We start from the raw sequence: 26,053 nt of genomic DNA, 5'->3' as shown, positions 1-26,053 counted from the left end.
CGTTGCGTAATTTAGGTGGATTTAAATCGCGAAAAAGTATCAATTGTTGAGCCAATTTTCAACCGGAAATCGTGTAGTCGCTTTCCTGGTGTATCCAGGGAATTTAAAACTTCAGTTGGAATGTTCACTGCTTCGTTTTCATCGACAACTGTATAGGCTTGTTCAGCATCCAATGGGGAGCTTTTTTTTCAAGCCGTCAATAATGGCTCATTATTCGCAATAATTGTAGCTAAGACAGCGTCGTTGCTCTGTTGTTATACGTTGCAAATCAGTGTTAACTAAGCCGGTGGCCCAACTATCAAGTGACGGCATATCATAATAACTAAGTGGAAAATTTGAAATTGGCATTTGTGTGTTTGTTAAACTTTATGAAATACGTCTTCAAACGTGAAAGTTATACAGTTTCTCCTTAAAAAATGATGATTGTGTTGGATAGTATGTCGTCAAAATTGTTTTAAACAGTTGACGAATACTGTTTCTCCTTATGTCAAACCTGCATTAGAAAGTGTCAACTCCCAATGACTTTGTGCGACCAATAAATACAATTTGCGACATGCATCGGGATATGTATTTGACAGTCGACAGTTGACGATCCACAAATATTCCTGTCTGTTCGGGAATGTTTACCGAAAACAAAACTGCTACAAAACCAGCGCGATTACAGAGACAATTATGATTTTAAAAAAATTAAATTTATCTGGGAATAGACTCTCAATTAGTTCACTTTTCGTCTCAACGGCAGTGTAGAAATTGTCTGGCTATTTGTTGTACTGTATATTTTGATACAGTTCAATTTCACCGTTTCCAATACCCAGCAATTGCTTAGAAAATACTTGTGCGATTAGATTATTTTGCGTTTATACTCGCATGTTCATGGCCAATTGCATTATCTCGACATTACGCTATAAAAATGATTGTTTTAAATATGCGTTAATTTCATCGGAATAACTGGTATTGTCTGCCGGAAGTCCCCAGACAGTATTCAGACAATTTCGCCTAAAAGTCTATCGTTGACGTTCAAATCTTGCACAATCCTATAATGTGCTTCAAATGAATGCTTTTACTCATGAGCCATAGTACACTTATCCCAAATTATAATTTCACTCTCTTGCAACACTACAGCCATTCCACGTTTTTTTTCTTTAATGTTACACATTGCGTTTTGTTTGTTATGAATATCTATTAGGTAACTTTAAAGCTGAATGTGCTGTTCGTCTACCATCTAAAAAAAGTATCAGCAATGCCTGACGATGCAATTGTCACTGCACTTTTCTGTTGCGAACGTATCTTTGAAAGAATTAATGATATTAAAAATCTCTTGGTAAACAAAATAAAGAAAATAATTGTTTTCCACTTATATTCATTAACCTTCCTGAAATTAACATGGAATATTTTTGAAGAATTCAGTAGTCTCCTGGTTAAAGGCAGTTATGATTCTGGCAGCTTCAGAGAAGCTTTTCTAAGAAAGCTCTTAAAGCATTAATGCGCACATTGCCAACGCGGAGACAGACTCTCAAGCAAGTAGCTCGAATGTAATTTATCTGCAACTCTAGCAAAGCTTCGTGATCCAGATGTCTTTTCGCACTCATTGGGTCTTGATTCAATATGGATGAAACGTAATTTCTCCGGAACCGATACACCTATTAAATACGTTTAGTTAATCTTGATACTGGTGGAGAAAAATATTTTTCACAACGGTGTGAAATCTGCAGTTTGTAGCAATTTAAGGAAACGTTTTGAAAAATATAGTTGATTTTCTCAGAAAGTGAATAATAACCTGTAATATAGCGAAACGTTATATGGAAATTCTAAGCAACATTTCTGAGTTTTTTATCATGGTGTTTTTAGCAGTAAGTCATACGATGTTAGAGTTATATCGATTAATCAACTTACACCGCCATCTATTAAGAATTTTTAGAACTAAACCAATTAATGCACACTATTATTGCATAATTAATATGAAATTTGCAATAAAAAATTATAAAAACTATCCTATCTTTTAAGTTGGACCAAATGACACATAGATATGAAATTTGAGAAAAATCGGTTGAGTAGTTTCGGAGTTTACCCCGAACAAACATCGTGACACGAGATTTTTATATATATAGATATGTATGTATAATCGCTTTGAATTTTTCCCTTTTCTTCTTTTTTTTTTTTTCTTTCTCTTCTCTCTTCTTTTTCTCTTTTTTTTGAGACTAACTTTTCGGGGGGGGTTTTTGTCCCCAAAACCCCCCCCCTTAGCTACGCCCCTGCCCCCCCCCCCCAAAATGGTAGTCTGTATTCGCCCCTGATCATAGCTACCACTGTCACAATTTTTTTTTTACTTAGGAGACTCCAAAATTTTAATACCTTCTCCTGAACTTTCTAATAAGGTAAATATCTCCCAAAATTTCATTAAAACAACAAAATTCCCTAAAAAGCTATTTTTCAGTGATTAAACTTTTGGGGAAAATCCTTGCAGTAAAATAAATACGAAACACCTTCATACACTAATATAAAAAGGTCTTTTTAGATACATGTTTATTTCAAACTCCTTTCCAAAAAAAAAAATGCTGTGAAACTTTGCCAACTTTTCTCTGAACTTTCTAAATCATTACTCACATCTAGTGTTCACTCTAGAGAAAAAAAGGGCAGGGTGCTGGTCTATTATGAAAGGGGCACTGTTATCATAAAAAGAGCATTATTCAACGTGGTGCTCCCCCCCCCCCAAAAAAAGGAAAAATGACAGTTTAAAACACTTTGCAAAAATTCAAACTGCACCATGAGCCCCCCCCCCCCCCTTCGATGGCTACCACTGACTTCAGAATTAAATACGGTGATATTATTCAGAGTCACTTGTCTTTAGAAAAGGGTTCGCTTGACTAAGCACATTTTCCCCACTCCCTGAGGAGCATTTAGCTAATGCTGAAATTTGGCTTTTGTTTGTTTTTCAACATTATTTTTGGGTTATAAATTTGACTACTTATTCCGTAAGAGTAAAAACTCTAGGCATTTCAAAATCCTTTGAATTGCAATGTAAGAACAGTATTTAATTACCGGTTAATAAATTAATGTACCGTGAGCTTATTTGTTTAAATTTAGTATTTTTTTGCAAAAAATCAGTGATAACCAATGAGGAAATAATCATTTAAATCCTATTTACAATAATTAATAGACAAGACTAAAAACAAAAACAATTATTTTTTCAGTATTTAAAATAAAAAACATATATGTTAATTAAAGTTGCACATGTTAAAATATACATTCCAATTGTTAAAAAAACTGAAATACTTGCAAGTTGCAACGGATTGAAATCTCAAACACTGGAAGTAAATTTTCGCGAAACATCCCAAGTTCATTTTCCCTACAAAATGTATTGAGTATGTACCCTTTGCCTCTCCTGGTTTAAAATTTTGAAATGAAAATTTTAAACTTGATCAAAATTGTTGAAATTACCTCTGGTTGAGTGCTTGGCCCTGAACATATAAATAAACATTTTTTAATATATTTCCAAAAATATCATTATTTTTTAACCCTTTTAATTTTTTTTTTTACTTATTTTATTCATTCCTTTAGCTGATTCCTATAAAAGTTTGAATAAATAGTATATGTTATTATTTCTTTACAGTAAAGTCTTCTTAGGGCATAAAAAATGACAAACCAAATCAAATTTTTGCTGTAAAGGTTATGAAGAAAGAAGTCATGGTTAATAAAAAACATGATTCAACAAGGTATGTTTTCTTTTTAGATTAAGTTTTCCCCCTATTACCTATATTTTTGTTTGTGATGGTTTAATTTCTTTATATTTAGTTTTAACAGAAAGAGATGCATTAGCAGTCAGCAGAAGTCCATTTGTTGTTCAACTTTTCTACTCAATGCAGTCAAAGAATAATATTTATTTGGTATGTTCTTTGAAAGAATTATTTTTCCCTAAATTTCTTGAAAACATGTTAGCAATACAGTATGATTAACAAGAAGTTCCCTCTATAACCCTGCAACCCTATTAACCTGTATACAACATGAATATTATAATATCAGATAACCTCTCAAAAACTCATTTTTTACTACAAATAATAATAATAATGCTTCATAAACAAGTTTGTGTTTTAGTTCCCTTACTTTCAGAAGAGGATTTCTCACTTTCTATGGTAGTAAATGCAGGGTGCCCTCCCCCCTAAAAAAGAAAAACTTAACCCTCAAAACACCCACTCCCCTAAAAATTTCAGTGAGTTTCACAGTCTGCGCCATGATCCCCTCCTAGGTGGGCACCCCTGATAAATTTTTTGCAAAAAAGAGAAACAAAACACAACAAGGCAGTCAATATTTTTTTGCTCATTTAATGAAATGGTTTTATTTTTTCAATCGCTATTTTATTGGAGGATTCATTTTTGTGATTATGATTTTTGTTAATTGTTGTTTTTATTCTGAATTAATGTTATTAAAATTGTCCTTTTTAATTTCTTACAACCATTTTACATCATTTCTTTATTATTATTTTTGAAATTTTCCATGATCAACGTACTATATGGAAAAGTTGAATGTGCGGAATCCTGTTCTTCTAATACAGTAGAGCTTTTACAAATACAAATGTGACGTCCAGCAGCAGGCTCTTGGCCCAGCTGGGCTGCTCCTAGTCAATTTATTAGTCCCCAATGAAGATCAATGGCCCTCTTAAAGCTATCCGCCTCCTTGCTCATTACCACCTCTTCCGGTAAGCTGTTTCAAGTGCCCACAACCCTACTAAAGTAGTAGTTTTTTCTTATTTCCAGGTGAGCCTGAGATTTGAATAGCTTAAAACAATGACCCCTTGTCCTGCTTTTGGTGCGAAAATTTAATCCATTAGCATCATTCATTTTGATAAATTTAAACAACTGAATCATGTCCCCTCTGATCCTCCTTTGCTCCAGGCTAAACATATTAAGCCTATTAAGTCTGGTATCATAATCTAAATCTGAAAGTCCCCTTACTAGTCCATTTACCCTTCTTTGAACCCTTTCCAATACACAAATATCTTTCCTCAGATAAGGCGACCAAAACTGCACAGCATACTCCAAATGGGGTCTTACTAAACTCCTATATAAAGGCAGAAGAACCTTCTTAGATTTGTTTGAAATAGATCTGATAAAACCAAGAATTCTGTTGGCTTTGTTACTTTCAATGCTGCACTGTTGACTAAACTTGAAGTCCTGATTTATTAAGATACCCAGATCAATAACATTTTCTGCCTGACTAATGATTGAACCCTGTAAACGATAACTCGTAGGCTTATTTCCATGACCTAAGTGTAGCGCTTGACATTTATACAAATACAAATACAAATGTGACGACCAGCAACAGGCACTGGGCCCAGCTAGGCTGGTCCTAGTCAATTAATTAGTCCCCAATGAAGATCAATGGCCCTCTTAAAGCTATCCACTCCCTTGCTCATTACCGCCTCTTCCGGTAAGCTATTCCAAGTGCCCACGACCCTGCTAAAGTAGTAGTTTTTCCTGATTTCCAAGTTAGCCTGAGATTTAAATAGCTTAAAACAATGACCCCTCGTCCTGCTTTCCCCGCAAAAATTTAATCCATTTACATCTTTCATTTTGATAAATTTAAATAACTGAATCATGTCCCCTCTGACTCTCCTTTGCTCCAGGCTATACATGTTAAGCCTATTAAGTCTGGTATCATAATCTAAATCTGAGAGTCCCCTTACTAATTTAGTTACCCTTCTTTGAACCCTTTCCAATACAAAAATATCTTTCTTCAGATAAGGCGACCAAAACTGAACAGCATACTCCAAATGAGGTCTTACTAAACTCCTATATAAAGGCAGAAGAACTTTCTTAGATTTGTTTGAAATAGATCTATTGATGAACCCAAGCATTTTGTTGGCTTTGTTACTAGCAATACTGCACTGTTGACTAAACTTGAAGTCCTGATTTATAAAGACACCCAGATCCATAACATTTTCTGCCTGATTTATGACTGAACCCTGTAAACGATATCTCATACGCTTATTTCCATGACCTAAGTGTAGCACTTGACATTTCCCTACATTAACTGCCATACCCCATTTATCTGCCCACTTAGTAATATGATCTAAATCCTCTTGCAGCTGTTTTACTTGTTCTTCATTTTCGACAATCCCCATAACTTTTACATCGTCAGCAAAACAATTCATGCTTCCAGAAATATTTTCATTGATGTCATTCATAAATATAATAAACAAAAGAGGCCCTAAAACTGATCCCTGAGGAACCCCACTTAAAACATCACTCCAATTAGAATGATTTCCTCTCACAACTACTCTTTGCTTCCTACCAGTAAGCCAATTTCTAACCCAAAGTAAAGTTTTTCCTCCTATTCCAATGTCAGCTAACTTGCTGAGAAGAGCAACATGCGGTACCTTGTCAAAAGCTTTTTGAAAATCAATATAAACAACATCCACACATTTTTTGTTATCTAAAGCTGAGGTAACCTTGTCGTAGAAATGCAATAAATTAGTAGTACAGGATTTACCTTTCCTGAAACCATACTGCAAACTAGTCAACAGACTATTAGTCTCTAAGAACATCATGATCTTAATTTTGATCAAAGTTTCGAAAATCTTACAAATCACCGAAGTCAAACTTACAGGTCTATAATTCCCAGCAAGACCTTTAGACCCCTTCTTGAAGAGTGGCGTTATGTTAGCCAGCTTCCAGTCCTCTGGCACCGTCCCCGAGTTATAAGAAGCAATGAAAATACTCAAAATAACATCCACTAATTCCTCTGCACATTCAACTAAAATTTTTGGATAAATATTATCTGGTCCCGGAGCTTTAGTTGCTTTAATCTTTTTCAAATGAAATAAAACCTCCTCCCTGGAAAATACAAAATCCTCAAGCTGTATAATAGCTTGTGTCTTGTTAGTGTCAACTGTTGAGATACAGTTATCGTTAAACACACTGGAAAAAAAGTTATTTAGAACATTTGCAATATCCCTATCGTTTTGGATTAAATTTCCATGCTCATCAACCAAAGGCCCAATTTGACTGTTTCGAGCTTTCCCAGAATTAGCGTAAGCAAAAAAACCTCTTAGGGTTCCCATCAATGTCATCTGCCAGCCTTTGCTCCAATTCCCTTTTCTGAATCCGTACCAAATACTTAAAATTTCGCCTTGCCTTACCATACTGGAGCCTCTCCGCACTCTGACCAGTTTCTTTAAACTTACGAAAAGTGGCTTGCTTATAATTAAGAGCTTCTTTAGTCTCCCTGGAGAACCACATGGGCCAAATTTTGGTACTAACACCTTTTCTCCTAAATGGAACATAGTCCCCAACGGTTTTAGCAAGTTTATCCTTAAATTCCGTCCACTGCTGATCTACGTCGCTATTTTCCAACCCTGACGAAAAAACCTCTTTCAAGCTCTGCCTAAGTGCAACAAAATCGGTGTTTCTGAAATTGGGCACAAACCTAAAATTATCATCTTTGCACACTTCAAATTTAACCCGGAACCTAATGCTGTTATGATCACTATCTCCAATATGCTCCCCTACACTCAACCCCTGAACAAAACTACCTATGTCACAAAAAACTAGATCCAAAATGGCCTCCTCTCGAGTTCCCTGAGTTACAACTTGATCTAAGAAACAGTCACCAATTACTTTTAAAAATTCCTCTTCTTTGCCATTACCAGGATAAAAATTATTCCAATCAATACCCGGAAAATTGAAATCCCCCATTATGATAACGGATCCCTTACTAGACATGTCACTAATAATATGGTACATCTGTTCATCTTGTCCCTGGTTTGAATTAGGTGGCCTATAAATGTTTCCAAAGCGTAGCTTTTTGCCCTTACTGCTCATCAACTCCAGCCAAACCATATCAATATCAGTAGGCTTATCATTTATGACCAATTCATTGCAAATAAAATTGTCTCTAACATAAAATAAAACCCCACCACCTCTTTTACCTACTCTATCCTGTCTGAATAAATTATACCCAGCAATATGTAATAACTCTGCATCAGATTCGGTAGCCCATGTCTCTGTAATTCCGATAACATCCAACTTCTCATCCATAACTATGCTTTTCAATTCATCCATCTTGTTCCTAATACTGCGAGCATTGGTATAGAAAACTTTAAGCATGCCTAAGTTGCTTTTATTTAACACCCTGAAATTTCCTAAATTACAATTGTTAACATTACTACTCTTGTTTGTCACTTTATTTCCATTTCTAGCAATACCCAAAATCATTTCATTCTCTCGATACCTGGTGCTTGAACCATGCCCCCCATTCCAACTTAGGTTTTTGACTCTGAAGCCCTTAAAATTAATCCACTAACCATTTTGACCCCTGTAGAGCTCAGATGCAGGCCATCCCTAGCAATCCAATCCCGTTTACAGTGACTCCATACATCAATGAACCTGATACTGCGCTTTTCGCAAATTGACTTCAGTAGCAAGTTCATACACCTCGCACGTTGATTTAGCCAGCTCCTATGCACTCCATACCTGGGAAGCAAACCAACCACTTGGACATTCGTCGAAAAGCTGGTTGCTTTATCCAACAGGGATTCCCATTCCCTAGAAAACTCCTCATTTTTACTGTGGCCTACATCATTTGTTCCCACCCACAAAGTAACCATGTCCTCCTTATTCAATACTCCCTTCTTTTCAGCAACCATATTAACGTCTTTTACCCGAGCCCCTGGTAAACAACACCTAGCCACCTTACGCTTTACTCTCCCAACTGTGTTACCCACCTCCCTTACCATAGAGTCCCCCAAAATTACACCCTTAGTTTCCCAATCTAACTCCTCATTTGAAACTTCCCCCTGAATCTCTGGAACATTTTTACCCTCTACAACTGGCTTACACCCTAATGCTAACTGGGCTTCCAAAACTAGCATCTTAAGTCTTAAGTCTGAGAGTTCAGCACATTTAGTGCAAATATAATCCTCTTCAAAAACAGACTCATTTTCCCCCTTATACAGGCAGAACATATGACATAAATCACAAGAGATCCACCTGTCCCCCTTCCCACTCTTTACCTCTTTCATAATGCATATAACACCCATTTCTACTCAGTGAATATGTTCCAAAAGGCAAAACAGTAAGATAAAAATGCAAAAAAACACAGAATAAATACTAAAAACAGCAGTAAATAAACAGAGTTGCTACACCCAATAAAGCACACAAGATCAAAAACCAGGAGATCACCACATGTTAGGCTTAGCTCCAAAAAATGCAAAAACACTTCAAGAATACAATAACAGCAAAAATGAGCCCCCAAAACACAATAAAACTAAATTACATGATAAAATGAAGTAAAAAAACCTAAAACTAGACAGTAATAATGAAAAATTATAGTAAAAAAACACTTATCAAATTAGCAGCAAAAAACACTCCCTGCATCACAGGCGCCCTCTAGTGGCCAAAAAAAAAAAAAAAAAAAAAAAAAAAAAAAAAAAAAAAAAAAAAAAAAAAAAAAAAAATACATAAGTGGGGTACGGCAGTTAATGTATAAAAAAATTTAATACATTAACTGCCGTACCCCACTTATCCGCTCACTTAGTAATATAATCTAAATCCTCTTGAAGCTGTTTTATCTTTTCTTCATTTTCTACAATCCCCATAACTTTTACATCATCAGCAAAAAAATTCATGCTTCCAGAAATATTCTTATTGATGTCATTCATAAAAATAATAAACGAGAGAGGCCCTAAAACTGAACCCTGAGGAACCCCGCTTAAAACATCACTCCATTTAGAATGATTTCCCCTCACAACTACTCTTTGTTTCCTTCCAGTCAGCCAATTTCTAACCCAAAGTAAAGTTTTTCCTCCTATTCCTATATCAGCTAATTTGCTGAGAAGAGCAACATGCGGTACCTTATCCAAAGCTTTTTGAAAATCAATATAAACAATATCCACACACTTTTTGTTATCTAAAGCCAAGATAACTTTGTCATAGAAATGTAATAAATTAGTAGCACACGATTTACCTTTCCTGAACCCATACTGCAAACTAGTCAACAGACTATTAGTCTCTAAGAAATTCATAATATTAATTTTGACCAAAGTTTCGAAAATCGTACACATCACTGAAGTCAGACTTACAGGTCTATAATTCCCAGCATTACCTTTAGACCCTTTCTTGAAGAGCAGTGCTATGTTAGCCAGTTTCCAGTCCTTTGGCACTGTCCCTAAGTTATACGAAGCATCGAAAATGTTTAAAATAACACCCACTAATTCCTCTGCACATTCAACTAAAGTTTTTGGATAAATATTATCTGGTCCCGGAGCTTTAGTTGCTTTAATTTTTTCAAATGAAATAGAACTTCCTCCCTGGAAAACGGAAAATCCTCAGGCTGCATAATAGCTTGTGTCTTACTAGTGTCAACTGTTGAGATACAGTTATCGTTAAACACACTGGAAAAAAAGTTATTAAGAACATTTGCAATATCCCAATCATTTTGGATTCAATCTCCATGCTCATCAACCAATGGCCCAATTTGACTATTTCGTGCTTTCCCAGAATTAGCGTAAGCAAAAAATCTTTTAATATTCCCATCAATGTTATTTGCTAGCCTTTGCTCTGATTCCGCTTTCCGAATCCGTACCAAATACTTAAAATTTCGTCTTTCCTTACAATACTTGAGCCTATCTGCACTCTGAACATTTGCAATATCCCAATCATTTTGGATTCAATCTCCATGCTCATCAACCAATGGCCCAATTTGACTATTTCGTGCTTTCCCAGAATTAGCGTAAGCAAAAAATCTTTTAATATTCCCATCAATGTTATTTGCTAGCCTTTGCTCTGATTCCGTTTTCCGAATCCGTACCAAATACTTAAAATTTCGTCTTTCCTTACAATACTTGAGCCTATCTGCACTCTGACCAGTTTCCTTAAACTGAGAAAAAGCCGCTTGCTTATAATTTAGAGCTTCTTTAATCTCCTGGGAGAACCACATGGACAAATTTTAGTACTAACACTTTTTCTCCTAAATGGAACATAATCTCGAACCGTTTTTGCCAGTTTTTCCTTAAATTCCGTCCATTGCTGATCTACGTCACTATTTTCCAATCCTGATGAAGAAACCTCTTTCAAGCTCTGCCTAAGTGCAACAAAACCAGTGTTTCTGAAATTTGGCAGAAGCATAGAATTTTCAACTATGTACACTTCAAATTCAATCAAGAACCTACTGCTGTTATGATCACTATCTCCAATATGATCCCCTACACATAACCCCTGAACAGAACTTCCTACGTCACAGAAAACTAGATCCAAAATCTTTCTATCCTCTTGAGACCCCTGAATTACAACTTGATCTAAGAAACAGTCAGCAATTATTTCTAAAAATTCCTCTTACCTGCCATTACTAGGATAAAAATTATTCCAATCAAACATTTACTATAATGATTGGAAAATATAAAATTTTAACAGAATATGTCAAAGATTAAATGCTAGTACCCAGGATTAGGAAAATATAAAGCCCTGGATCCGTCTCTTAAGTGGCGACACACTTTGATCCTGTTGGATGGGAAGGTATGATTGAAACTAACTCTTGCCCAAACAACGTAATATATTTAGCAGAGTGAAATTGGAGTTCGTGAAACAGTATAATTGAAGACGAATAGCTCATTAAACATCAATTAATTTATTAAAAGATAAAAAACAAAGTATATGGCTTTGACAAAAAGTAAATAAGGATAAGTATATCGTTATTGCAAATACCCCGTTGACCTAGACTAATAAGTATTATCAATTGACCCGACTATCGTTCATGAGGAACGAAGTCTTCAATGGACAAACGTCATACTACTTCAATTAAACAAAAAAAGGTAACAGCCTAAGCTTGCTGAACAAACAGCAAGTTGGCTTGCCTGACATGAGCCAACGCGTCTAGGCTGTGCAAGAAGTGAGAGAGAGATCAACCGATAACAGCTTTGCTTATATTCAGACTCTCATTAGCATATCTTCACTTCAATGCTACCTGATCGTGATCTTCAGTGGCCAAGCCCGAAGCGTGTGTACGTGACGTCACATGTTCAAGAAGAATCAACGTTAAATTAGTCACGTCATGGGCAACGCCCACTACATGTGCTGTTCTCTATTCCAAGACTAGTTACGTCACGGATTCTAGCGTTCGTTAAGGAACAATGATATGAAAACTGCAAATATGTAAAATGTTATCTAACATACAAAATGATAATAAACCTTCACTTAGATTGACATACTATGTCTATCAAGGCCTCCCCATTATCATTTCGATAATCTAAAAAAATTTGAAAATTATAATATTAAACAATCTTTAAAAATTTAGCCATATCCTTTTACAAAACACAATAACAATGTTAATAGAACAACAATTATAAGAACACTTATTTCAACATTAACAAAAGGAATTCCGGAGATCCGTAACGTCCGAGAAACACAACATCAAAAAAACAGTTCATGTTCGAGGAAAGTTCATCTTGTTAAATCAATTTAAATTTCTTCTCAATTGAAAGTTCCTTGTACACATTTGTCTGAAAAACATGAAAAAAAAATACACAAGTAACTGTTCAAATCAGCATACGTAATACATTATAAAAAAACTCGAGGATTTCTAATATTGATCAATGATAAAATTGAATTTTTTTGAAAAAAAATTGATATACTATGTTTGAGTTCTATTTTAAACTTCTCATAAAGCATTCTGCATCGCTAAGAGAAACTCAAACTTGTTTTTTTTTTTTTTTTCAATTTATCATAAACTTTTGGTCCTTTAAAAATTTGACCCTTAAAGTTGTGACCATTTAAAATTCCAGTTTTAATATTTTTATACTTGTTAGGTAAAAAGAATTTAAAAGTTCATAAATATTTCGAAAAAGTAATTTTAACAATTTTACCGTTCAAAAATTAATTAACCCTAATCACTTCATCAATTACCCCACTGAAAAACGATCTAGTGGCTTTTACTTGACTTTTAACGAAGATAACAATCAATCAAATTGTTCACCTTGCAAGAGATTTAACATGAAAAATATCATATGATGTAAGTGCAAATACGAATATTCAAGAGTTACAAAAAACATTTTCAAAATTTGGAAAAACATTCTTAAAAACAATGTTATTTTTGTTCACAATAAATATTTTCAATAAATGTTTGCAATTCAAAACGGGTTTGAGATTTCGTGAAAATATCTGCCAAATTTTCCTTACTTCGAATATATTTAATGTCAAAAACATTTTTACAAACTAGATCTCTAATAAAAAATAGTTTTACATCTATGTGTTTGCTTCTATGGTTTTCAATAGGTGAATTTACAAAATCAATTGATGCTTGATTGTCAACAAAAAGAATAGATTTAACTTTAGATCTTTTGATTACTTTATTTTCGATGCATTCATCTAATACCCTATCAAACCACATCAATTCCTTAGCGGATTCTGTCATTGCAACAAATTCAGCCTCCATAGTGGATAAGCTTACACTTTTCTGTTTAAATGTACGCCATTCAATCGGCGATTTGTCTAGAAAAACAATTTGTCCGCCTAAGGATGTGCGATCGTCTCGATTTGACGCGAAGTCAGAATCCGAGAAAGTAATCAATTGAATTTTGCTGCATTGTAACTTTAGTTTTAAATCTCTCGTTTTCCAAACATATCCGAGTAATTTGACAAGGCCATTCCAATGAATTATACCAGGATTTGATTGGAATTGACTAAAAATATTTACTGCATATGCGATGTCTGGACGAGTTCTATTTGCTACAAATGCTAAGCAACCTACTAAATTTCTATACGGATATTTTGTCATTTCTTTTATTTCATCATCAGTTTTAGGACAATCAACATTTGAATAAATGACTCCTTTGCTAATGGGTAAAGATGCTACAGGAATGTTAAAATTTTCGAAACGTTCATAAATTTCCTGAATATATTCCAATTGACTTAAACACAAATCATTTTCTTCGTTTAAGAAATCTACCCCTAGCAATTTGCGTGTTTTTCCTAATACTTTTAGATCGAAGTATTCATTCAACATGTTGATTGCGCTATTTATATAACATTCATTTTTACCAAATAAAACAATGTCGTCGACATAAAGAAGTAAAATTACATATTCATTGAAATAAACACAATTACAACTTGAAAATTTAGAAAAACCAATTTTACACAAAACTTTTTCCATTTCATAATACCATAAACGGCCACTTTGATGTAAGCCGTATATAGCCCTTTTGAGTTTACAGTATAAATGTTCTTTACCTTTAATTTCAAAACCTGGAGGTTGTGTCATAAATATGGTTTCCTCTAAAGGTGCATACAAATACGCGCATTTAATATCACATTGAACATGCATCCATTTTTCACATACTACCAATAGTGCGAAAAAAAAATCTAATTATGCCGAATTGGACCACCGGAGAGTAGGTCTCCCAAAAATTTAGGCCCCTGATCTGAGTATGACCTTGAGCACATAATCTACTTTTGAAACGTACTACCTGGCCTTCCTCATTTTTCTTTACCGAATAAACCCATCTCGATCCTATTGGTACCGTATTTTCAGGCAATTCAGACAATTTCCACACCTCGCGATTTAACATCACGTCATATTCCTCTTTCATTGATGCCTTCCATTGATCCCATTCTTTTGATTTTAATGCCTGTTTGTAAGTACTCGGAACTTTAATATCCTCCGCTAGTCATGAAGAATTCAAATCTACCTTTGGTCTATTAGCGGAAATTTCACCTTCAAATAGGTCCTTACCTACGAAACTAAACATATTTGGATCATACGCGATATTATGTTTATTGCAATATTTGTGAACATCATGCATGGATCTTAATCTGGTATTTTTCCCTTTCTCAAAAAAATAAATATCATTCCTAGAACTATCCGTCCTGGGTCTAACTTTTCTAACCCAAGTTACACTTTTTAAAGGTTTACTTTTCCCGTCAACTTCGCTTTCTGACTCCGATTGTAATTCGCTTTGACTAGTTTCCCCCTCCTCACTGAAAACAGATTCTTCTGCCGTCTCGTCAAGGTCAGAACTTTCGACTTGAGTGAGAGGCCAATTTGGGGTGACTTTTTCTTTCTCTTTTACGTTCGCGAATTCATCTTTGTAGAAAGTGTTTTCTTTGAAGGACACGTCTATGGATTCTATAATTTTATTGAGTTCAGGAACAAAAATACGATATCCTTTTCGTTTAAAAGCATAACCGACCAACACTCCTTTTTGAGCTTTTGCATCGAGTTTATTTCTTAAATTCTTTTGTATAGCTACGAATACAACTGTGCCAAATGCTCTTAAATGACGAGCCGAAGGTTTTCTGCCTCCGTACAGTTCAAAAGGTGTCTTTTTCTGGTTTTTGTGGCAGACGCGATTCCACGTATAGACAAAATATAACATGGCTTCAGGCCAGAAATTTTGTGGTAATCCGCTTTCTTGAAGTATTACGCGAGTTGCGTTAGCTACCACCCTGTTAAAGACTTCCGCTACTCCATTTTGCATCGGAGTAAATGGTACAGTTAATTCGTGCTTTATGCCTTTTTCTTTACAAAAATCATCAAACTCATTGTTTACAAACTCAGACCCATTATCTGTTCTTACAAATTTTACATTTTTACCAATAAAGTTTTCTGCTCTTAAAATATGGTACTTCAAAATTTCAGGAACTAGGCCTTTATTACAAATTGGATAAAGTGAACATCTCCGAGAAAAATCATCGATTATGGATAAATAATATCTTTCTCCATTCCTTCCCTTGACACTATATGGTCCCCAAACGTCAGCGTGAAGGAGTTCAATCGGTCGTTTCGACCGAATATTATCTATAGACTTAAAACTAACGCGTTTGAACTTTCCGATTTTACAATTGTCACAATTTAGTTTTATACTTTTAAATTTGGGTAAACCATTAACGGATTTTAAATCACCGGTTTGTCTGATAGAATCTACGTTCACATGAGCAAATCGCTTATGCCAAGTTTCCAAATCTACTGAATTATTTTCAGGAATGGGATTCTTATCTACATGATTATTCTCAGAGATTTCATTATCCACAGTTTCAACAATATACATGCCATTTTCAAGTTTTGCTTTAAAAATTGGACCCTTTTGGCTAGATACCTCCACGAAACCTCCTCCCCCTACAAATTTTGCACCTCCCTGGTCAAATTTAGTACCAGATAAAATATTACGACGTAATTGGGGAGAGTACAATACATTTTGTAAAATTACAGTTTTTTCACCAAAATTAACTTTAACATCTCCTTTTCCGACAATTGGAAAGGTTTTCTCCTTTACTGCTACCGCCATACGAACATCCCGAACTTTCTCAAAATTCACGAACCAGTCCTTTCTAAAGGAAAAATGATGAGAGGCGGCTGTATCAAAGGTAAATAGGTTCCTAGATCGCCCTGTGCCTGAATGACTTAAATTAGCTTCAGAGACAAAATATAATTCGTACTCACGTCTGTCGTTGGAAAATGACCGTCTCCGTCCTTTGGAATTCCATCGGCGACCTCGACTTCGGTTTCTACTTCGGTTCCATCGATTGGGTCTGTCACTCCTCTGCTGGGGTGAGACTTCTCGGGGATAACCTCGTTGAGTCGTTTGGTGGTTCCGTGGTGGATGACACTTCTTCCGGTTTGGGCATACACGCTTAATGTGGCCCTGTTCGCCGCACGAGTGGCAGATAATCTTTGTCATATAAGCGTATGAATTGGCTTCTTTCTCCATATTAAGGTTCTGGCGACCCTCTTCTACTATCAGATCAATGACAACCTTATCGAATCTAAACTCAGGTGCAGGACGTGTGAGAATGTTCTGGACAATATTGTCATATGATCTAGGTAAATTTTGGAGAAGGTGAAACGTCAGGTAATCCTCGGGAAACTCTGGATAAGCTAATTTTATGTTATCAAAAATTCGTTGAAGGCGAGCGGCGAATAAATTTAATTTTTCGCCCTTTTCAAGATGGCACTGATTTAATTGATTAAAATTTTGCATTTGAACGCATCGATTATTAGGGAAGAAATGATCCCTTAATTTCTTCCATGACTCCGCAGGATCTTCTATATTTTCAATGATTTTCTTTAAACTTTGGTTGATATTTAAAAAAATAATTGACAGCGCGGCTCTTCTTCGTATTTCGTAATCGCGAACATCTCTAGCGGTGATTTCGGCTTCCTTGCTGATAACGGGCACTTTTTCCGATCCATCTACAATGGACCACGCATTCCTGTCCATAAGAAGGAATTTTGCATTTATTGCCCATTCCGTATAATTTTCATTCGTAAGTGGCTCTATGGTAACCCCAGAAGTAGCCATTATAAATCTTGACTTTTAAATTCGCATGCGCGATAAAAAGAGTCTTGGATGAAAAAATCCAACAGTTCCATTAGGTAGAAAAAGAGTTCACTTCCAAAAAAAATTTCCGCTTCAAATATCAACTAGTGTAGCTTTTCCACAAACATCCGAGATCTCTATGAAATTTCGTAATTTGACTGAAGAACATCGGTAAAGGATACGATTAACACCATTTTCTTACACATCGCTTGTTACGGCCTCCCCGAATAAAACTTTCTTGCACAGCGGTATTTGCTCGAAAAAAAAATAAAATTTTATTCTCAAAAAAAATTTACAACTGATTCACTTTCAAAGAACTCTACAGGGGAAAGGCAATCTGGGCCCATAACCCCTTGTTGGATGGGAAGGTATGATTGAAACTAACTCTTGCCCAAACAACGTAATATATTTAGCAGAGTGAAATTGGAGTTCGTGAAACAGTATAATTGAAGACGAATAGCTCATTAAACATCAATTAATTTATTAAAAGATAAAAAACAAAGTATATGGCTTTGACAAAAAGTAAATAAGGATAAGTATATCGTTATTGCAAATACCCCGTTGACCTAGACTAATAAGTATTATCAATTGACCCGACTATCGTTCATGAGGAACGAAGTCTTCAATGGACAAACGTCATACTACTTCAATTAAACAAAAAAAGGTAACAGCCTAAGCTTGCTGAACAAACAGCAAGTTGGCTTGCCTGACATGAGCCAACGCGTCTAGGCTGTGCAAGAAGTGAGAGAGAGATCAACCGATAACAGCTTTGCTTATATTCAGACTCTCATTAGCATATCTTCACTTCAATGCTACCTGATCGTGATCTTCAGTGGCCAAGCCCGAAGCGTGTGTACGTGACGTCACATGTTCAAGAAGAATCAACGTTAAATTAGTCACGTCATGGGCAACGCCCACTACACGTGCTGTTCTCTATTCCAAGACTAGTTACGTCACGGATTCTAGCGTTCGTTAAGGAACAATGATATGAAAACTGCAAATATGTAAAATGTTATCTAACATACAAAATGATAATAAACCTTCACTTAGATTGACATACTATGTCTATCAGATCCATGCACTGCACGCCGCTTTCGACTGCGATTGGAGGTGGGCAGTCACGTGGGTTCAGTTCGCAGTTTTGTGTCGTTGCCTGTGTGATTTCACTGTGCGGAATACTAGATATTTTCTCTTTGCTATTCGTATTTTTCATCAAACGCTATCTTTAATGTGAAGATGCCTTGGTGTAGTGCATTAAGATGTTCTAACAGTTCAAAATTACTATATCGAAGTACATTGAAAGATTATTTATGTATTTTAAATGTTTTCATCAATACTGCTGCGCAGTTTCAGATACTTTATGAAACTCTTGTTGAAATTGTAATATTTTTTACTTTTCATGAAACTGATGGTTTGTTAATTTTCATGGGATAATAAGGACATTCACTAAAATCATCATAAATAGCTCCTTCAAATATTGTAAAGCTCAACTATGTAACGGCACCTAATAAATTGCTAGCAGTAGTAAAATATTTGCCCTGTTTTCAAAACTGATTTTTCTGAGTTTAACATAACAAAACCACCGAAATTTAAATATAGTAGTTATTTTATTTATTTTTAATGTAAATTTTCTATTGTTTAGTTAGTTTCAAAATGTCTCAATAACTGTAGCAAAATTATTTTAAGAACACGTCGTTTTGCTTTTAATTGTGTCATAGCCATGAGTTTCAGTGTGTTGCCAAGTTAATTATTTATCTATTTTGCGCATAAAAATTAAGATATTAAAAGTATGAAATTATTCATTAAAAAAATTAAGCTTCTTTGAGATTACAGTAACATGTAACTCAAGCCAAGTTATATAACTATGTGATTTTTTTTTTTTTCCCCCCGGGAAAAAATCTGTTTTTGTTTAATTTTTATTTTGATGTGAAAACTTTTTTAATAAAAATATATGATTTGTCCCAGTATCTGTTAATTTACAAATTCATTATTACTATTTATAACAGTTCGTCACAGATGTAATCTGCACTCTTTTATTTGAATTCCTATTGGTATTTCAATTATTATTATTTTTTTTAATATTGATTTAAAACTGGTTACATTTTACTATCAGTTAGTTGAATTTTTAAGAACTAGTAGTATCCTTAAAAATCAGGTTTAAATGAAAGGTATTTTTTAATGTAAAATCGTCATGAGAAACAAGAAAGTGTTGGTAAAAAAAAAGAAAGAAAACTACACACATTCGTAATATAAAGTAATATAAAGATGTTTTACGTCCACATTCAAAGTATATTGGTACATAATATGTATGTTCTTAGAAGTGGATCATTAGCTTAAGGGATCCTTAAAAAATTAAAAAAAAGACATTTTAAAATAAAGTAATGAAAACTTTGTTATGAAACACCGTATGTAGCAGGGGGAAGGAGCAAGTGTTATTCAATTTCCCGGATCCCCTCCGAGAGATTTTTCTGTATCCGCCCCTGGTTCTACTGCACCAACTTTCTAATGATAAAACGCATATTTAAAACCTTTAAGTAATTTGTAACTCAGAAGGTCTATATGGGGGGAAAAAAAATTACTCTCAAAAATAGTCGAAAATTTCTTCAAAACACCTTTTCACTAATATTCGGTTTAATAATAAAAAAAATATTTTACTACGGTAAAATTCAACATTTTTGTATGTATATTATTAGTTACATAAGTTACGATCAAAAATCTGCAAACATTCGTTGATAAAAAGATACTTTTCATTGAGCGAAACTCTGCATTTTTCTACTGTTGAGATAGGTAGAAAGTTGCGGAACGACACAAAATGGCGGACGCTGGAGCGTGTTGCCACTTAAGAGACGGATCGAGGGCTTTAGGAAAATATAAATTTAACAATAGAATTTCAGGTTGGAAATGTATGCCACTGTTTTTTATTTGTTTACATATACCTTTTTTAAAAATTTTCATATGATAGTTAAACAATTAATAAAAAAACTTATCCTCTGATCAGTTATCAAATTAAATTTTTCCAGTTTCATCACAAAATCTAATTATTTTAACCCCTTAACAATTGGATAATTTTCAAGAAAATGGTCATAAAAGTGTCTATTTTTTTTATTTAAGAAAATGATATAAAAGTAAGTGCATGAACAACATGTGCATTCAATTTTTAATTTTAAATATTTTTAGATTGAAATTTTTAAAAAATTTCAAAATTTTATGAAAAGTCAACAAGGAAGCCCAAGCAAGCTGCGAAAATTTAAGAAATATTTCTTTTAAAAATTAAAAAAGAATTTTATTAATCTTTTGTGTAAAATAAGTAAAGATAAGTAAATTTTTCTTGTGTGGTGAATTTCAAAGCTTGAGATACATAGGCCAACGTCACAATCTGGTAAGTTAGTAGTACCAAATTTCCTTTCTTCATCTCTGCAATTACATTTGAAAAAGACTGGTGCTTCCATCTAGTGTATAAAGAGAGAAATAAAATGTATTCCGGGCAAAATAAATGAATTGGTTTTAATAGTTTCTTCGTGCTAATACAGGGTGGCGACAGATCAGGGAACTTTATTAATCAGGGAAATATCAGGGAATTTTGAAAATAACAAAAAATCAGGAAAAATTGATTTTATGAAGAAAAAATTTTTTTTTTGCTTTACAAAATTAAGTACTCTAATTCCCTACGCATTTTCCGCCAATTATCTGTTTAAAAAAAAGTAAAATTAATTAGGTGCGATTATACACTGCCGCATATTTGTGCATCTTTTTCTTCAACGTCAAAGTTTTGAATCTTACTTATAACCACAGGATGAACTTCCTAATATTGCTTCTGTGTCTGTTAGGTTGTTTTGCTTCTGTGTCTGTTAGGTTGTTTATTTTACCTAGCTTGAAATTTCCTTTTACGCTTTCAATACTACATAAAATAAACAACCATACAGACAAAGAGGAAGCCTTCATTAATGCCGTAGCTCCTTTGCCTTTATTCCATTGTTTCGAATTAATTAGCGTACTGTAATCACGATTTCAAGAAGAAATCTTTGGTTTTTGAATTAATACTCTAAAAGCTTAAAAGTTATTACTTCTTCGCGTTTTTAATTTAATTGCTAAAATTGAACTTTCAATAAAAAAATCTTTGTTTTTTGCCGTTATACTATTTGTTGTTACCGCAGATTATAAAGGTTTTCTTTTCTTCAGACTTAAGTGATTCTTTAATTTTATACCCTTTATTATTTAATTTTCTTCTTTATTTTTATTATTCTTCTTTTATATATTTTGAAATTAAGTAATTGCTTTTTTTTTTCTTGCATTTCAAAGTTGTTTGTTACAAAAGCAATCTAAGAATTTTTTTTCGTTACATACTGAAATCATTTGAAATAGAGTTAACTTGTGTACTTAAGTAAATATCTTTATTTTTTATTGTTAAAATGCTGTATTCATTCATTAAAACCTATGTTTTTTATTAGAGAAAAGCTCCCTATGAATGGATGTCAAATGATTCCATTTGTTTTGCATAAATATTTCAATTAGTTATATAAGACATTCCTTCATTACTTCTATTCTTTCACTATTACTTGTTATTCTTGCAACAGTTATTAGTCTGTTTGAAAACTTAGTTCAAAATAATTTCAATTACCTTTTAGTTCTATCATAAATACACATATGTTTTTTAGAGTAACTTTAATAGTTTCTTAAAATTCTTATGCTAAGTGATTTCTGGAAGTAAAGTATTTTTTTTTACAGTCTTTCCATGTAGAAAAATTTAAAATACTGTTATGTAGGAATTTTTTCCCCCAAAAAATTGACTTGATACGTTTTTTTTCAAAACCATTTTATTAAAAAAGTAGCATCTTTTTAAAATATATCTTTAGTTCAACAACTTTACACAACTTAAAACGTTTAAAATACTGCATTTTAAAGAAAAATACAATGGATTTCAAGTAGAAAAAAAGAAAACCATTATCATAGGCAACATAAATCAGGGAAATTCGGTGAATTTAATCAGGGAAAAGTCAGGGAACTTTTTTTCACAGTTCCTGTCGCCACCCTGTAATATTGCACACCCCAGCATGGCAATATCATGGGAGCGAGAAATGGAGGTTGAAACCCCAGCACGGGAGCGAACGGGAAGGGGTTAACTCTTCTGTTCTAAGAATGTACACAAATTTGTTTTCTGCATGAAAAAATTTTCAATTCATTGCTCTAATTTCATAATATGCTGAATAAAATTTTTGAAAAGAATTAAACTTCTATGTTTCTGTTTTTTGTTTAATAGGTGATGGAGTATATGATAGGTGGAGATGTAAAATCACTTCTCCATATTTATGGGTATTTTGATGAAGACATGGCTGTTTTTTACGCTGTTGAAGCTGCTCATGCTTTAGAATACTTACATCAGCACAATATTGTTCATAGGTAAGTCATCTCAGGGTAGTGACAGATCAGGGAAAAGTCAGAAAACTTCATCATTCAGGGAAAAATCAGGGAAATTAGAAAAAAATAACAAAAATTCGGGAAAAATTGATCAAATGAAAAAAAAAAAATTCCCTTGCAAAATGAAGTTCTTTGATTCCCTACGAATTTTCCGCCAATTATTTGTTTTAAAAAAATAATTAAAGTGGTGCGATTATAGTGCTGCATATTTGTGCATCTATTTTTCCTCAAGGCGGACCTAGCTCCTGGGGTAGGCGACTTAGGCGACCGCCTAGGCTGGCAGATTTTAGGGACAGGAAATTTTGAGGTTGAAGCTTTTTTTTTAAAGGATGAATATCTGTTCCTGTGCCATAAGATTCACTGCTTCAATGCAAAAAAATAAAAATAATACTAATTTTGAGTGTGTACATGTGCTTGGATATGCAAAACACAGTTCGCAATTTGACAGGAAATTCATATTAATTTTAGAGGCGGCAAATTGCCTGATTTAAAAATCTTTTGAAATTATTAATATCAGTAGTAACTCACTTTTATTTTAAGCACTTTGCTATTATTTTTGTTTTATTGATATATTATTATTTTACATTTTTACTATCATTATTCAATGAGGGGCGACATTGTCAATATCCCCTAGGACAGCAGAGCTACTAAAGACCGCCCTGCTCAAGATCAAAATATTCAATCTTAGGATAAGCTTCCTAAGATTGCTTCTGTGTCTGTAAAGTTGTTTATTTTACGTAGCTTGAATTTTCCTTCACGCATTCCATGTTATATAAAATAAACAACCCTACAGGCAAAGAGAAGTCGTCATTAATGATTTTGCTCCATTGCTTTTACTCATTGTCTTGAAGTAATTAGCATACTGTTATCATAATTTCAAGAAAGAATCTTTGTTTTTTAAATTAATGCTGAAAAATCTTAAAAGTTATCACGTGACGTTTTTAATTTAAATACTAAAATTGAACTTGATTTAAAATCAAATATGTTTTTTTGCCATGTATTATTCGCTGTCACTTCAGATTATACGAAGGGATCATATACATATACATTTTGAAATTAATAATTGTTTTTGCATTTCAATGTTGTTTGTTACTAAAGTAATCTAAGATTTTCTTTTGACAACTAATGAAAACATTTGAAATTGAGTTTTGTACATAAGTAAATATTTTTATTATTTTTTAATAGTTAAAATACTGTATTCATTCATTAATACTTAAGTTCTTGATTAAAGAGTAGCTCAATATGACTGGTTGTTGAAAGAATTTGTTTTACATAAATATATCCACTCTGCCGTGTGCAGATAAAGGGCAGAAACTGAACATTTTTCATTTTCTTTTACATTTTTGTCATCTATGGTATGTTTACCTTTATTGTACATACTCGCTTATTTGGTTTCCGCTGAAAAAGAGGGGCGAAAAACCATCGAATTCCAGCATTTTCCTATTGTTAGTACTGAATCCACCACACATTTCTTCAAATACCTCAAAAACTAATTTCTGCAGGTACTGCCGTTTACCTGCACACGGCAGTATTATTTACGTAAGTAAAACTACATTATTTCTATACTTTAACTTCCATACATCACTTGTTTGTTACTTGCAGCAACAATTATACTGCTTAAAAATTCAGTTCAATATTATTTCCATTTAAATTTTTAAGCACTTTTATTATACTTGGCCTGATTGTCACGGAGAAATCTGAGGCCTGGTTTTGCTTATATCTCTGCAACTAAACCACTTAGAGACTTCGGGATTTCACTAAATGATTTGCTTAAACAACTGGGGGATGAAAAATTAAAAATTTTAAATATAATTATCTTTTTAGTTAGGATAGAAAACAGCAAATTTCATGTAATTTCCTCATTAAATCTTTAAATATAAAACCCATTGTTATAAATTTTGTTGCCTTGCAACAGTAATATTAAAAGCAATCATGATGAAAATTTCGAATTGAGGCTTCTCTGAAGCAAGCATAAATCCTAGAGAGGATTAAATTTTAGTTGGTAGACATTGATGCCAAAATTGAGATGGATTTCAGCCATGAATTAAATGCTGCTTGGTACGGTACTTTCTGATCATTTGGTTAGGAAAACCTAAAGCACCGATTTGGTCACATGGTTCAACTACGACGGCAGAACACGCGTTTTGCGTGAACCTTCCAGTACTTTACTTTAAAATATAACAGAAAATCGTTGCTTTCAAGAAATGAAGGCTTCACTCTCTCTCTCTATGTTTTGTCTATTCTCAATTGAAATATAACAGTAGGAAATTTCATTACAAAAAGTAGAGCTGGCTTTCTTACTGTCCTTTGGCAACAGGTTAAATATTTATTTCAGTTCTCGCTCAACAATAAGTTAAAATAAATATTAAACATTTGGGATATATAACCGTCCAATGTTTAAATTAATTAATCAATTAACAAAAACGTTTCCGATTCGATCCATCTCGCTTCTAAACCATATTCGCCACAACTTAATTACACAAAAAAAAAATTTGATCAAAATCGGTCCAGCCGTTAAAACGCCTTATACTGACAAACGTCAGCACGGAAGATTTTTATATATTAAGACCAGGGGACCCGACAGACGTTGTTCTGTTCAAATTTTATAAATTGAAAAGTTGAAAAACTTCAGTGAACTATCAAGTGTTTGATCTGTTTTTTTTTTTTTTTTTTTTGAAAAAAATAAGTAAAAAGCAAATGTTTTAAACTGCTTGGTGTCAGAATGCGTATATTTATTAAAAATTTTAAAACTTGATTTATCTAATGCCCACTCATCAACTATTTCTTCGCGCATACTTGAAAGATCTTCATAGATTTTATGATTTGTTCACTCAATGATATTCAAGGGATGAAAATCGTGCTCAGATATTGAGTGTAAAAAACTAACTACCCATCTAAAACAAACGGCAAATCCCGCTGCAAGGTCCCCGTATGGAAAAGAATAAAACAATTGAAAGGATATCATTTAAAAAAACGATAAAGCTAAAAATAGTTCCCTGAATAAGCGAAAACCACTCACTCCCCTCCCCCTCCCGATGTAAAATAAACATTCTTCAACTAACATGACTAAACACTCTTTAAAAAACAATTCTTTGCAATTAAACGTATTTGGTGAAATAAACAAAAAATGAAATAAGCTACATTTGTTTGCTTTAAAATGCAAACAAATAATCCTGCAACTCTATTGTTTATGGCCAATGTCTCCAAGCCACCACTTTTCTGTAATACAGCCAATCAGTGAAGCGAAACGAACTCCGACCGAATAGCGGTCCGATCTTTCGAACGAAAACTTTTAAAAAGCGGCTCTCTTAGAGCACTTGTATCACTTACTATCGC

General features: G+C 33.7%; 1 protein-coding gene across 1 annotated transcript in view; it reads left to right on the top strand.

Moving 5' to 3' along the window:
* LOC129217300 (serine/threonine-protein kinase greatwall-like) overlaps positions 1–26,053 on the top strand; it is a 71,515-nt gene that overhangs the window by 6,995 nt on the left and 38,467 nt on the right. The window contains 5 exon segments of the mRNA XM_054851574.1: positions 3,611–3,635; positions 3,637–3,693; positions 3,695–3,713; positions 3,793–3,884; positions 22,560–22,699. Of these exon segments, the coding sequence (XP_054707549.1) occupies positions 3,611–3,635; positions 3,637–3,693; positions 3,695–3,713; positions 3,793–3,884; positions 22,560–22,699 (333 nt within the window).

The sequence above is a fragment of the Uloborus diversus genome, chromosome 2, assembly GCF_026930045.1.
Source record: "Uloborus diversus isolate 005 chromosome 2, Udiv.v.3.1, whole genome shotgun sequence".
In the NCBI taxonomy this organism is placed as follows: Eukaryota; Metazoa; Arthropoda; class Arachnida; order Araneae; family Uloboridae; genus Uloborus; species Uloborus diversus.
The sequence above is the reverse complement of the archived record's forward strand: the minus strand, read 5'-3'. Positions and strand labels throughout refer to the sequence as shown.